Source organism: Pecten maximus, chromosome 2 (assembly GCF_902652985.1).
Source record: "Pecten maximus chromosome 2, xPecMax1.1, whole genome shotgun sequence".
Classification (NCBI taxonomy): domain Eukaryota; kingdom Metazoa; phylum Mollusca; class Bivalvia; order Pectinida; family Pectinidae; genus Pecten; species Pecten maximus.
The window spans coordinates 166,400-183,686 of NC_047016.1; the positions used below are offsets into that span (position 1 = coordinate 166,400).

Sequence of the window (17,287 nt, forward strand, 5' to 3'; positions counted from 1 at the left end):
TCACATGATATTAATAACATGCTAAATATATTACATAACATACTTAATATATTACATAACATAATACATCACATAACATACTCAATACATTATTGATTGATAAACACTTATAGAAGCTGGATATGTACAAAACTAGCTATTGAGTAAAATATCGGCCGCCAATGATTTCTAAATACTTACAGCTGGATATGTATAACACTGTATGTTATTAAGTAATATACTGCGGGTCATTGATTTATAAACATCTGTAAAAGCTACATATGTATAACACTGTATGTTATTAAGTAATATACTGCGGGTCATTGATTTATAAACATCTGTAAAAGCTACATATGTATAGCACTGTATGTTATTAAGTAATATATCTACGGGTTATCGATTCATAAACATCTGTAAAAGCTCCATATGGATTACACTGTAAGTTATTAAGTAATATATCGGCAGGTCATTGATAAATAAACACTTAAATAAGCTAGGTATGAATTACACTGTTAGTGATAAAGATAACACTGTAAGTTATTAAGTAATATTTCGGCGGGTCATTAATTGATAACAACACTTACTCAAGCTGGATATGGATAACACTCTAAGTTTTAAAGAGAGAGAGAGAAAAATAAACATCGGCAGATAATTGTAAATATAATAAGTAAAATAAATATTAAACAATTATAGAAGCTGGATATCGAGAACAGCCCATCATCAATACTAACCTGATGGAGACGGAGGTGGTGAGTAGGAGGCACTTTCTTTTTCTCCTCTCGTTTTCTCTGTCGGTGATACTCCGGGTCCGACAGTTGAAGCGAAGTATATATCGCACTGGATAAGATATAGTTATATACATAATGACTATATCGACGTAATTATCCGACATTGATTTCGTATCAGATCCTCTAATCAGTCGTTAAAAACTACAAATATTTTATTTTCCATGTCTAGTATAAATGTTAAACATGCCCCGGATACGTAGATGATAATCCAAAAACAAATTCCCTACATGTTATTCTAGCTATTCTCAATTAAAACAAATCAAACAGATAGTTACAAATGTGCATTATAATTGTAATATAAAAAGATACAATACGTTTTAGTGCAAATTTTGCTTAACATTGTCACGAAAATTCCCATGGTAATATGCTTTACTGTACAAAGCCATGCTTTAGCTTATGTGATACGTACTTTTGACGTGAGCAGTCTGAGGTCAGGCACGGTCATGGTGTGAACCAAGTTACCGTTTATTATCAGTCGAATTTCTATGGTGTCTTGTGTAAAAGCCATGACATAAGGAAAGGCACAAACTGTAACAAGCATAAACATTTCATTTAAGCATGAAGACTAAAAAACAAGTAACAATATTAATAAAGTTTGATGTTTCCAATCTGCCTCTATCCACCTACACAGATAATACATACATAAGTATTCTTAGTGTGCCTCTGCCAGCCCCTAGGAAGTCAACTAATCAAAATAACAATATCATCAACATATATCAAATTGTCAACTTCCGTTTAAAGTTATTTAATGAATGGTGCAAGACTTATGCTTGATGGCTTTCCAGGTAGTAATTTTCCTTTTTTTACATAGTAACAGTACTGCATCTTCTACCAACGATGATTGAATGGCACTGTCAATTCGATATTCAAGGATATGTTCCCATTATTTAATTTCGAGTGACGAATGCAGGCTACCGACTGGGAAATTGACAACATAGAGAGATGCAAGCTGTTGAAGAACATGATAAAGTATTGATCTCGATACGAAATAGTGTATTGGTTTGTGAGATATGAGGTCAGAAGTATTGATCTCGATATGAAATAGTGTATTGGTTTGTGAGATAGGAGATAAGATAAGTTCGATGATTATGTATATGTCAAGTGGTTCCATTGTTACAATCACAGTTCTCATTTTGAGAATTTGTCTAAAATTTGATCAATATGTTCCTAGCGAGTGTTGTCGTTTACATAGAAGACGCACACCCTTCAGGAACGCCTCGTCCCACCTTATTTGAACTTAGGCAAAAGTCCCAAGGTAAATCTTTATTATTTGGCCCTCGTTTTGTGGTTTTTTTTTAAATTCCGTTTTAATGCCAGTATTCAATGTTATAACTGTTTCCTTCTTATTATCAGTTGTTTTAATAATGATTCTTAACATCATTAAGTCATTTACTTAACGATGTTTACCAATAGTAAAAAACTATTTTTTACAGTTAACCCTGGTAAAAAAAACTCAACATAATCATTGATTTACAGATTATAAAACAAAAAACTTAACCTGATACTCTCAAATATACCTAAACTAAAATCGAATTATCCACATGCAATGATATTTACATACAATACAGTTTATCAAGCAGTATGAAGTTAATATTTTACATTATTATATTGATACACCAGAATAGTATCAAGCTAAGTGTTCTTAAACAATATATTTATATTTGTAAACATCGGTAGTATGAACTTTACTGTTCGTTCTCAAACCACACATTATCACATTGTTATAATAATAATTAAATAAGTATTTATATAATAATCCGAATTTTTATGTTAATGACCGTAGCGACTAAACAACAACTGTTCTGAATACATAATGACAAAATTAGATGATCTGATCATACGGGAACATTGTACGATGTTTACTTGCCGAAATATACGCAATTTAATTCCAATCCAAACCGCCTCGCAGCTTCAGGTCGCCATCTTTGTTAAAATCAAAACATCTGTGCGTTTGGAAGAGTAAGTACTGCAAAGCTTCTAAGTGATCTTGTGATACAAATTTTAAGATTATAATAGAAACGAAATATGGATTTTAAAATAATTTGATTTAAATTACTTATGCTTTAGGTTAGCAAATAGTAGCAATTATTTACAATGAACTTTAACGTTGTACTCAATACTGATCACGATGCTTTTATTTAGACGTTTTCTATTTCTTTCGCTTCATTTCATTTAAGAATTGTTTTAGATTTCCCAGTAATTTCGCGGGAAATGAATTTGATGACGTAGGAAGGCCACATGCTATAGAATCAGGCATCTATAGTCGATAAGTGGAGGTTTGGAGTGGATAACACTTCGGTCCATTAGCTGTATGACATTTCGTAGCGTCGGTTATTAGAACGTGATCCAGAAAACACGACGATAATAAAAACAGAAGACCATTGAATATTACCGGATTATTTTCACAATTTTTGAGACACCATTGTGCTAAATTACAATGGAAAGTAACACTGATTTAATTCATAGCTATCGTATCGTAATCTATATGTAGTTGGGCAAGATCTAACCGTTACTTTCGTTTTTCAGTTTACGGATATGTTCATATAAATAATTCATCTTCTCAACCATAGTCGAATTACTTCACGGGATAGTTCTATCAAGTATATTTGTACTTCTCATGTACAGGGTGCATATTTTTTTCAAATTGACTGGTCTGCAGGTGTGATCTGGCTACTCTTAACAGACCCTGACCCCAGGGTCACGTTACTATCGTATCCCTTTGTAAACACTTCATAATAAATGTATCCACGACTGATTCGTTTGGACAGAGACATATATACAGAATATGTCTCTGGTTTGGATAACTACAACTTTCTACCTTCTGGAAGAGACGTGTATATGATATACCATATTTACGTGGATGGATACTTCAGCATTTTAAATACTTTAATATATAAATACTTATAACCGGTTGGCTTGTAATAATAATAATAATAATAATGGTTTTATTTGCACATTACAGGCCTCCAGCCCACAGTACCATTTCAATATACAATACATTTTTGACATCACATAAAATATATATACAATTGTAATATGATATAATTACATTTTCCAATGCTCAATATTTCATTTCATCTTGGAATTACACTGTACTTCAGTTAATTCATGCTATCTATAGACTATTCTGGTTTCACAAATGGATATTGACTTCTGTCTCTTAAAATGTCATATTAAGTTAAATGTTTGTTGTAATTGATCATGAGTAATTCCAGAATTAGTTATTTTACTGGCATAATGTCTGAGGACTATTATGTCATGGTTAATATTTCATATTTTACATCATTTGCCTTCTTAATAAAGATTGCAACATTTCTCAATATTAAGTTATCATCTGACCCGAGTAATTTCACCAAGTTACCTAGGGAAGGGTTTACATAGCACCAACGGGGAATGAATGCAACTCGTATATCCTCAGTATTGGGCACTTCAACATAAAATGAAGTTCATCCTCCACCTCCTTAGAATTACAGATTTTGCACAGCCTCTCCTCACGTGGAATGCCTATTTTCCTACCTAGATCAATTTCTAGTCTGTGTGTGGAGCAGCGAAGATTGGCAAGGGCATACCTTAAGGTGAACGACATGTTACTTAAATATTGCTCTGTCATAATATATGGTTTGATTTTGCAGTAAAAATCACACTTTGACGAGTTATGAATGTATTCTGACCATTTTTGTAAATTGATGTCACAGAGTCGACGCCTGAACAACTCCATAAATGTTTTGACATCACCTACATATTGGAATTGCCACACTAATCCAAAACCATTGCTAAAAAGGAGGTGTTTGATTTTGGTGCACCATGTAGTTTTCCCATGTTGATCCAGGTTGTGGAGCATCATATAACATTGTTTAGGGAGACGATTTTGGTCCATTTTGAATAGACGCAATAAGTACTTAATAGGTTTACACATGTACTTCACACACAACTCGTGACGTCCACACTCTCCAATGGCTATATTATTATTGGTGTTGATACCAGTACATAGGATCCATTTACAGAATCTTTGATGGACAGCTTCTATGTCCTTTTGGTATTCAGTTCCCCATATTTCAGCTCCATAGAATAGGATCGGAGAAATCATGGAATCAAATAGTTTGAATGCCACCTTGGGATCTCTTCTACCAAGTTTCACGAGACAACTTTTTACCATATTTAATGCCTTGGACGCTTGTTGGGCAAGCGTTTTACATGCTTTACTCCATTTCAGACGACACGAGAAGAGAAGCCCTAGATATTTATAGTAACTAACATTTGTGATGGTGTTACCATTATAAAACCACTTTTCAGATGCTGAGAGATGTCCACCATTTTTAAACACAATCACATTGGTTTTATCCAAGTTGACCTTCATATTCCACTTCTTGCAGTATTTTGCCAGAATGTCAAGTTTTCTCTGTAGACCAATAACCGTATCACTTATCAGTACTAAGTCATCTGCGAATAGCAGGTGGGTTAAGTTTCGGAACACATCTGATACACAGATCCCTGTACGATACTCAAATTCCTCATTTAGCATGTGTGAAAGTTCGTTAATATAAATGGCAAATAGTAGTGGACTTAAAATACATCCTTGCCTCACTCCAGAACTACAATCAAATGGATGTGATAACGAGCCGTCAGACAGTTTAACTTCAGCCTTAACATTCGAGTACATGTCATGTAGCACAGATAATATCCGTCCATGTAGATTGTTGTGTATCATTGCATAGAATAATTTATTTTGGTCGACACAGTCAAATGCTTTGGCAAAATCTACAAATGCACAATAAAACTTATTTCCTTTTTTAGAAAGGTATTTCTGTACTAAAGATTGTAGATTGAATATTTGGTCCACTGTTGAGTAACCTTTGCGGAAACCGGCCTGCTCTTCCGGTAGAATATTGTTCCTTGCTGTCCAGTTAGTTAGACGTGCACATACAATTTTTGTAAATATTTTACTCATCACTGATAATAATGATATTCCTCTGTAGTTGCCAGTGTTATTGACATCGCCTTTTTTAAATAACGGAATAATGATACCTGTGTACCAAGCTTTTGGGACTTTGCCATTACTAAGGATAAGATTGAAAAGTTTACAAAGTAATTTGCTCATACCTATATGTAGAGTTCTTTTGTATAATGCTCCAGGAATGGCATCCTCACCGGGTGATTTACTGTTTTTCAGACTTCTGACTGCGGCCGTTACTTCACCATCCGTTATATTGTCATTAAGTGGTGAATTTAAGTTGGAGGCAACACACGTCTCACAGTGTTGATTATGCTCACATAGAAAGTCTGACACACTCGTGGTGAATTCATCTTCAACAGATTGACCTACTGGATTCAGAAGATCTTTAAAATAATTTCTCCAATCACTTGGGTTGATATTGTTAGTGACAAAGTTCCCTCGTTTGAGAATACACTTTATTTTATTCCAGAAAACACAAGAGTTTTTGTTACTCGCAGATGTTATAAGCTCACTTTCAAGTGTTGCATTGTAGTCTTTGCGTTTACTCTGGCACATAGATTGATATGATTTTTTGGCATTGATGTACTTTTCAAGGAATTCCGGACTATTAGTCTTTCGAAAGTCATTTAAAAGTGTACACTTTCTATGTTTTAATTCCTCGCACTCTTTGTCGAACCACAAGGCATTTCGGACAGTAGGCTTAACCTTCGAACATTTCATTTTGGCTTTAGTACCCACATCCCAAAGTAATTCGGTGATTTCACAAGTCAGGGTATCTACATCTGTATCATTGCCTAGCAATACACTGTTAAACCTCTCTTTAAATTCATCGCTATTTACTTCTAATGAGAAGGTAATTGAATTTTCAGGTTTCCACTTAAATTTGTTGTATACAGTACTACCAGTGTCTGTAGATGGGTCATTATCTAGAGGACTGTCTGCAATTTTTATCTCAAAACATACAGGGAAGTGCTTAGAAATGTCACAAGACAATACATCTAATTTTTCAATATGCCTAAACAATGACCCATCCGCAAGCACATAATCTATCTGACTACCACTCGTGCCACTGATATATGTAAGATTTCCTTCGTTGTCAGGAGGGATTCTCCCATTTGCGATCAACATATTATGTACAGCACACATTTCAACTAGTTCATACCCAAAGTTATTTAGATGTGAGTCAGTATTGTTACGGATTGTACGCACATTTTGTGTGTCTGTATATGCATACTCTAGACCAGGAATATAGTCTGTATCATCATCAATAATAAAGTCTCTTAGGGTACCTGATCTGGCATTTAAGTCACCAGCTACTACAACATCATAACCACTAAATTCACTCTTCATATCGTTAATGGCAGTTTCAAGCATTGTTATACCACTATCACTTTGTTTATCATAATAGAACACTGAACCTTCAGGTGGTAAATAAACAAACCCAATAATAATGTTCGAAGTTGCACCAGTTCTGTTTAAGTCGATCTTTAACCATATCATTTCATCATATTTCTCAGGCTTTATTTGCGTCACAAATGGTTCAAGTTCGGATTTGATAAATACAGCCACACCTCCAGATGCTTTATTCAGATTAAGTTTTCTCATATTTTCAAAAGCAATACACCCCTTAAAGGCATTGTTAAGTTCCTTAGGTTTCTTTTGAAATGTTTCAGTGAATGCAAAGATATCTGTATCTTTTACCACTTCATTTAATTCATGAAAATGATGTTTGAGTTTATATAATAAACCTTCAATATTCCACACAATACATTTCAAACAGTTTGTATCCGAGTTAAAAGTAGCTGGTACTGCACTATTTACACACTGTGGACCTTGGCCTCCCCGCTATTTATCCTGCACATTTGACCGTTGTACTGGCACAATGTTGTCCGAATCCCTGCTGTACCTGTATAGTTTCCCATCAATCAATAGCTTGTCATAGCGCATTGCTACTTTAGATCCTTTCTCTCTGGCTTCTGCAAAAAACGGGCTCAACTTCCTCCTCTCCTCCTTTACTTGGAATGGGAAATCTTCATTAATTCTAATCTGACCATTTTTATCCAGTTTCGTTTTTGCTTTTAGGATCGTGAGTTTGTCGGAGAATTTGAGAAATTGAACACGAATGGGTCGGGGTCTACTTGCTTTACGACCAACACGTTGCACGTGGTCAAACTCTAGTCCCTCAACAACACTTTCACAGAGATCCATTTTATCAGCAAACAATGTTTTTACCTTCTGTTTCGTTTCTTCGAATGTTTCAAACCCGTCTTTTTCAGGAACACCAAACACCATAATATTGCGTCTTTTGGTTTCTTTTTCGAGTTCATATGTTTTTTGGGCAATATTATTTACTTCAGTGTTAAGTTCGTTTGTCTCTAGCTCTAAATTGTCTATTCTTTCTTCCAGTTTCCGCTCTACCTTTTCTATTTTGTCCCGTACCTCGAACAATCCATCACGAATCTCCGCCATGAAGCTGACCATTTCTGCTTTCATATCAAGAAGAGTTCTCATCACTTCAGACTCATCGGAGTTATTTCCCTTGTCTTGTTTTTCTGTGAAAGAAGCTAATCTAGTTTGTCTCATGTTGTCGTTCGTATTTTTTTGCACCTGGAGCTGGGCCAGGATTAGTCTCAATACATCCAAACGTCACCAGCAGTAGAGCTGTCAGTATCACTAGTCTTGGGCTGGGACGAACTCACAGTGAAGCCTCCAATGGCGCCATTGGCGGTACATTTAGAATTGCGTTCACCCCCACAAAATGTTCCAATTCTGACTCTCCATGTTGTGACACTCACCCCCATGACTCGCTAAGTGATCTCCAATGCAATAATCCCCTATAACATCCTACAAAAGTTCGATGGGTATGTCTAAAATTGTGTTTTCAGAGAAAGTTACTGCGCTCGTTTTTGGAAAACGTCCATTGCACGTGGTGACGTCACCGGAAGTTCCTATCACATTGTTACATATATATATAGTATGATGCTCACTCTTGTTTTCATTTCAACAAATTGTATTGACATTTGATGGTATTAGTCAAAAGGATTAAATAATATGCCAAACCTATATAAATTCTCTCCTATGGTGGCAATCGGATTGCATAGATATAAAATTAGATATATAAATTTACTATGAAATGAAAAAAATACATGCATTACTAACATTTAAGGGAGGTAGCTCAAACATAATCCTTCATACATCATTCATACATTTGATTATATATACATGTATACATAATACTTGATAATAAAATATTTAATATGAACTATATCCATAAGAATTAGTCATTGACAGGCATTGACCAAAAGTCCATGTGCATGTATGCACAGATCGTGCCTGTCAATAATTAAGCGAAAATTATATATATCAACGTTAGCTATTATACTATAAATTGTCAGAAAAAATTACTATCACTCAAAATGTTTAACAGACGCTATACTTAACATATATACAACAGACTTAGCATACTCAACTGATGGCACATGTGACCAATGAAGATGGAGGGATCTTTCAGGACATGTATACTTTTTTGAGTTAGAAAATGTAACAAAAATGAATGTATAAATTACTATATTATACTATATTATATTATTTATAACCCATATTTTATCAAAATATAAGTTAAATATAATGTAACACAGTACAATACAATATAATATCATAATATATAATAGCATGGCTTATATATTTAAAGCATATAGAGATTAAAGCGTCTCGATTTACCAGTGAACAATTGAACATCAGTTAATATTTGTATATTTACAAGCTTATCACAGTCAGGGCAGCATTGCAAGAAAGTGTTATCTAATATGATTATACCTAGGACATTCACAGAAATAATGTGAAGCAGTTTTTTTATTTTCAATACCACAGACACAGGTGGGAGAGTTTAATAAATGATCATTAAATAAATCTTAACTTAAATTGCTACATGAATTTCTAAGCTGGGAGATGATGATACTGGCCTTTCTATTTCCTTTGAATTCGAACATTTGCAGTGAGTCACATTCATCATTAATTTCATTATTAAGTTTGCATTTAAAAGCTGATAGAGAAGAGGAGTTGAAGAGGTCAGGATTAGCATTGTTAGTTGTGCGGCACATTTGAGGGAAGAAACTGTCAAAGTAATTGTTAGTTCTGCATAGAGGAGGATTGAATAGTCGTGATTGTCTTAGGGAATACGGGTTATCATTTTGGTTGTTAATAAAAGGAATAAGGATATCTTGCAAATATTGGGGTGACGGCCCATGAAGTATTTTGTATATCATTATGTGTTTGTGTTTATTTCCTCTATCTGACAGAGATTCCCAGCCAATTTCTTCATATGGTTTAGTGTGTGATGTTCCTGATCTGAGTTCTGTAATGATTCTGGTTGCTTCTAACTGAACAGATTATAATAATTGTTTTGATTGGTGTGTGTAGTTATCCCAGATTATGTCTGCATATTCTTAAATTGGTCTTATAAATGCTGTGTATATTTTGATTAAAGACTTAAATTTTATGTATTGAAGAATATTTAATCAACTGTATGCTTTTCTATATTATTATATATATCAAGGATGTGTTCTTTCCATGTTGTGTCATCTTGAAGTGTAAGTCCAAGATATTTGTGAACTGCTGTGTCTGTAATTGTTATCTATTTTGGAACGTTTTTGGAGGGTGATTTTTGTTGTGTTTCCTTGAAACGATTACTGATTTAGTTTTGTTAGGGTTAAATTTAATGTCCCCAATACCTGCCCATTCACCAATATTAGAGAGATCATCTGCTAGAGCTTGTGCTGCTTGTGCTGAATTATCATCTATTATTACATACAAAGACGTATCATCTACAAAAAGTTTAATATTAGTTGAAACACTATCAGTAATGTCTTTTATATAGAAGAGAACAAGAAGAGGTCCAAAAACTGATCCCTGCATTTACAACTTTGAATTGTGAGTGATAACCTTCGGTAGAGACTCTTTGTATTCTGTCTGAGTGATAATTTTGAATCCATAAAAGTAAACTCTCATCAATTCCATACATTTTAAGCTACTGTATAAGACCTTCATGCCAGACTCTGTCAAATGCTTTACTTACATCACAGAAAATAAACCTGAGCTCTTTCCCTTGTCCATATTACTAGATATATCATTACAAATAAACAACAATTGATTAACTGTGAAATCTTCTGGTATAAAATCAGACTGATGCTTTGTTAAGATTAAATTTTCAATTAAATAGTTAAAAAGATATCTAAATATAATTTTTTCCATTATTTTACTGAAACATGAAGTTATAGATACTGGCCTATAGTATAAAACATCATTAGATGACCCACTTCCTTTATATATAGCATCTATGTTTGATTGTTTCAAACCATATGGCAGTACTGCTGATTCTAGGGTTTTGTTGAAAAGAATACTTAGAGGTAAACTAAGAGAGTTACTAAGCTTTTTTTTTACAATTTTAGGAACAATACCATCAGGGCCAGGTGGTTTGTTTACATTGAGAATGCTAAGTTGGTCCATTACATCTTGCTTAGTGATGGGAATATTAGTTAAGGAGTGGGGAGCATACGGTTGTGCTGTCTGGGGCAACTTAAGAACAGGTGATGATGTTGAAATATTAGTAAAGTGATGCTCAGTCAAACCATACATTATATGGTACATATATATAATAGGATACTCACTCTAATGCCGGTACATATATATAATATGATGCTCACTCTTATACTGGTACATATATATAATAGGATAATCACTCTAATACTGATACATATATATAATAGGATACTCACTCTTATACTGGTACATATATATATTAGGATACACACTCTTATACTGGTACATATATGTAATAGGATGCTCACTCTAATACTTGTAGATATATATAATAGGATACTCACTCTTATACCGGTACATATATATAATAGGATACTCACTCTAATACTGATACATATATATAATAGGATACTCACTCTAATACTGATACATATATACAATAGGATACTCACTCTAATACTGATACATATATATAATAGGATAATGACTCCAATGCCGGTACATATATATAATAGGATGCTCACTCTCATACTGGTACATATATATAATAGGATGCTCACTCTTATACTGGTACATATATATAATAGGATGCTCACTCTCATACTGGTACATATATATAATAGGATGCTCACTCTTATACTGGTACTGGTATAATTATAAATATACATTATATTACTGGTACATATAGATAATATGATGGGTACTGTTCTCCAAACAATGTAATGATTACATGGTTACATTAGCGTAGTATTGAGATACAGTGCGATATAAGAGACTTGGTCTGCAAGAATAGTTACGGTAACCACACTTTACAGTGTACTTACCGATTGCCTGCGGTTCGCTGTTCCAGTGAAAGTCGAAATCGTGTGACGTTTCTTCACTTAACTTTTGAAAATGGCTCACATCTATACAAAAATAGAACAGAAGTTTCTATTGAAATAAAAAATGCGATATCAGATAAATGATGACACGGTATATCAGACGTATGATGACACGGTATACCAGACGTATGATGACACGGTATACCAGACGTATGATGACATGGTTTATCAGAGGTATGATGACATGGTATATCAGACGTATGATGACACGGTATATCAGAGGTATGATGACATGGTATATCAGACGTATGATGACACGGTATACCAGACGTTTAATGACATGGTATATCAGAGGTATGATGACATGGTATACCAGACGTATGATGACATGGTATATCAGAGGTATGATGACATGGTATATCAGACGTATGATGACACGGTATATCAGAGGTATGATGACATGGTATATCAGACGTATGATGACACGGTATACCAGACGTTTAATGACATGGTATATCAGACTATGATAACATGGTATACCAGACGTATGATGACACGGTATACCAGACATATGATGACAAGGTATATCAGAGGTATGATGACATGGTATACCAGACGTATAATGACATGGTATACCAGACGTATGATGACATGGTATACCAGACGTATGATGACATGGTATACCAGACGTATGATGACATGGTATACCAGACGTATGATGACATGGTATACCAGACGAATGATGACACGGTATACCAGACGTATGATGACATGGTATACCAGACGTATGATGACATGGTATACCAGACGTATGATGACACGGCATACCAGACGCATGATGACACGGTATACCAAACGTATGATGACATGCTATACCAGACGTATGATGACACGGTATACCAGACGTATGATGACACGATATACCAGACGTATGATGACACGGTATACAAGACGTATGATGACATGTTATACCAGACGTATGATGACACGGTATACCAGACGTATGATGACATGTTATACCAGACGTATGATGACACGGTATACCAGACGTATGATGACATGTTATACCAGACGTATGATGACACGGTATACCAGACGTATGATGACATTGTATACCAGATGTATGATGACACGGTATACCAGACGTATGATGACAAGGTATATCAGACGTATGATGACAAGGTATACCAGACGTATGATGACATGGTATACCAGACGTATGATGACACGGTATACCAGACGAATGATGACATGTTATACCAGACGTATGATGACATGGTATACCAGACGTATGATGACATGTTATACCAGACGTATGATGATATGGTATATCAGACGTATGATGACACGGTATACCAGACGTATGATGACACGGTATACCAGACGTATGATGACATGTTATACCAGACGTATGATGACACGGTATACCAGACGTTTAATGACACGGTATACCAGACGTATGATGACACGGTATACCAGACGTATGATGACACGGTATACCAGACGTATGATGATATGGTATATCAGACGTATGATGACACGGTATACCAGACGTATGATGACATGGTATACCAGACGTATGATGACACGGTATACCAGACGAATGATGACATGTTATACCAGACGTATGATGACACGGTATACCAGACGTATCATGACATGTTATACCAGACGTATGATGATATGGTATATCAGACATATGATGACACGGTATACCAGACGTATGATGACACGGTATACCAGACGTATGATGACATGTTATACCAGACGTATGATGACACGGTATACCAGACGTATGATGACATGGTATATCAGACGTTTCATGACATGGTATATCAGAGGTATGATGACATGGTTTCCCAGACGTTTAATGACACGGTATATCAGAGGTATGATGACACGGTATACCAGACGTATGATGACATGGTATACCAGACGTATGATGACACGGTATACCAGACGTATGATGACATGTTATACCAGACGTATGATGACATGGTATACCAGACGAATGATGACACGGTATACCAGAGGAATGATGACATGGTATACCAGAGGTATGATGACACGGCATACCAGACGTATGATGACACGATATACCAGACGTATGATGATATGGTATATCAGACGTATGATGACATGGTTTCCCAGACGTATGATGACATGGTATACCAGATGTATGATGACATGGTATACCAAACGTATGATGACATGTTATACCAGACGTATGATGACACGGTATACCAGACGTATGATGACACGGTATACCAGACGTATGATGACATGTTATACCAGACGTATGATGACACGGTATACCAGACGAATGATGACATGTTTTACCAGACGTATGTTGACACGGTATACCAGACTTATGAAGACATGGTATATCAGACGTATGATGACAAGGTATACCAGACGTATGATGACACGATATACCAGACGTATGATGACACGGTATACCAGACGTATGATGACATGCTATACCAGACGTATGATGACACGGTATACCAGACGTATGATGACACGGTATACCAGACGTATGATGACATGTTATACCAGACGTATGATGACACGGTATACCAGACGTGTGATGACATGGTATACCAGACGTATGATGACACGGTATACCAGACGAATGATGACATGTTATACCAGACGTATGATGACACGGTATACCAGACGTATGATGACATGTTATACCAGACGTATGATGATATGGTATATCAGACGTATGATGACACGGTATACCAGACGTATGATGACACGGTATACCAGACGTATCAAGACATGGTATACCAGACGTATGATGACACGGTATACCAGACGTTTAATGACATGGTATATGAGACTATGATGACATGGTATACCAGATTTATAATGACACGGTATACAAGACGTATGGTGACATGTTATACCAGACGTATGATGACATGGTATACCAATTGATGATGACACGGTATACGAGACGTATGATGACATGGTACACCAGACGTATGATGACAAGGTATACCAGATTGATGATGACACGGTATACCAGACGTATGATGACATGGTATATCAGACGTATGATGACATGGTATACAAGATTTATGATGACACGGTATACAAGACGTATGATGACATGGTATACCAGACGTATGATGACACGGTATACCAGACGTGTGATGACAAAGGTATACCAGACGTATGATGACATGTATACCAGACGTATGATGACACGGTATACCAGACGAATGATGACGTTATACCAGACGTATGATGACACGGTATACAAGACGTATGATGACATGGTTTCCCAGACGTTTAATGACACGGTATATCAGAGGTATGATGACATGGTATATCAGACGTATGATGACATGTTATACCAGACGTATGATGACAAGGTATACCAGACGTATGATGACACGATATACCAGACGTATGATGACAAGGTACATTTTGTATATCAGACGTATGATGACACGGTATACCAGACGTATGATGACATGGTATACCAGGCGTTTGATGACATGGTATATCAGACGTCTGATGACATGGTATATCAGACGTATGATGACATGTTATACCAGACGTATGATGACATGGTATATCAGACGTATGATGACAACGTATACCAGATTGATGATGACACGGTATATTAGACGTATGATGACACGGTATACAAGACGTATGATGACATGGTATACCAGGAAAAAGATGATGACATGGTATACCAGATTTATGATAACACGGTATACAAGACGTATGATGACATGTTATACCAGACGTATGATGACACGGTATACCAGACGTATGATGACATGGTATACCAGATTTATGATAACACGGTATACAAGACGTATGATGACATGTTATACCAGACGTATGATGACACGGTATATCAGACGTATGATGACATGGTATACCAGACGTATGATGACACGGTATACCAGACGTATGATGACATGGTATACCAGACGTATGATGACACGGTATACCAGACGTATGATGACATGGTATACCAGACGTATGATGACATGTTATACCAGACGTATGATGACACAGTATACCAGACGTATGGTGACATGGTATACCAGACGTATGATGGTATGGTATACCAGACGTATGATGATATGGTATATCAGACGTATGACGACATGTTATACCAGACGTACGATGACACGGTATACTAGACTTATGATGACGTGGTATACAAGACGTATGATGATATGGTATATCAGAAGTATGATGGCATAGTATACTAGACGTATGATGACACGGTATATCAGATGTATGATGACATGGTATACCAGACGTATGATGACACGTATACCACACGCATGATGACAAGGTATACCAGACGTATGATGATATGGTATACCAGACGTTTGATGACATGGTATACCAGACGTATGATGACACGTATACCACACGCATGATGACAAGGTATACCAGACGTATGATGATATGGTATAACACACGCATGATGACAAGGTATACCAGACGTATGATGACACGTATACCACACGCATGATGACAAGGTATACCAGACGTATGATGATATGGTATACCAGACGTTTGATGACATGGTATACCAGGCGTATGATGATATGGTATACCAGACGTTTGATGACATGGTATATCAGACGTATGATGATATGGTATACCAGACGTTTGATGACATGGTATACCAGACGTATGATAGCACGGTATATCAGATGTATGGTGACACGGTATACCAGACGTATGTTGACATGGTATACCAGACGTATGATGACATGGTATACCAGACGTATGATGACATGGTATACCAGACGTATGATGACATGGTATACCAGACGTATGATGACATGGTATACCAGACGTATGGTGACACGTTATATCAGACGTATGATGACATGGTATACCAGACGTATGATGACATGTTATACCAGACGTATGATGACATGTTATACCAGACGTATGATGACATGGTATACCAGACGTATGATGACATGGTATACCAGACGTATGATGACATGGTATATCAGACGTCTGATGACATGGTATACCAGACGTATGATGACATGGTATATCATACGTATGATGACAAGGTATATCAGACGTATGATGACATGGTATGTCAGACGTATGATGACATGGTATACCAGATTTATGATGACACGGTATACCAGACGTATGATGACACGGTATATCAGACGTATGATGACATGGTATACCAGATT

The 17,287-nt window shown here is 35.9% G+C and overlaps 1 protein-coding gene across 1 annotated transcript in view; it reads right to left on the reverse strand.

The window, feature by feature from the left end:
- LOC117344096 (GTPase-activating Rap/Ran-GAP domain-like protein 3) overlaps positions 1–17,287 on the reverse strand; it is a 135,525-nt gene that overhangs the window by 14,674 nt on the left and 103,564 nt on the right. Inside the window, exons 24-26 of the mRNA XM_033906748.1 lie at positions 12,084–12,164; positions 1,177–1,295; positions 711–816 (exon numbers count right to left, since the gene is read on the reverse strand). Coding sequence (XP_033762639.1) covers positions 711–816; positions 1,177–1,295; positions 12,084–12,164 — 306 coding nt within the window. The remainder of the gene's footprint in view (positions 1–710; positions 817–1,176; positions 1,296–12,083; positions 12,165–17,287) is intronic.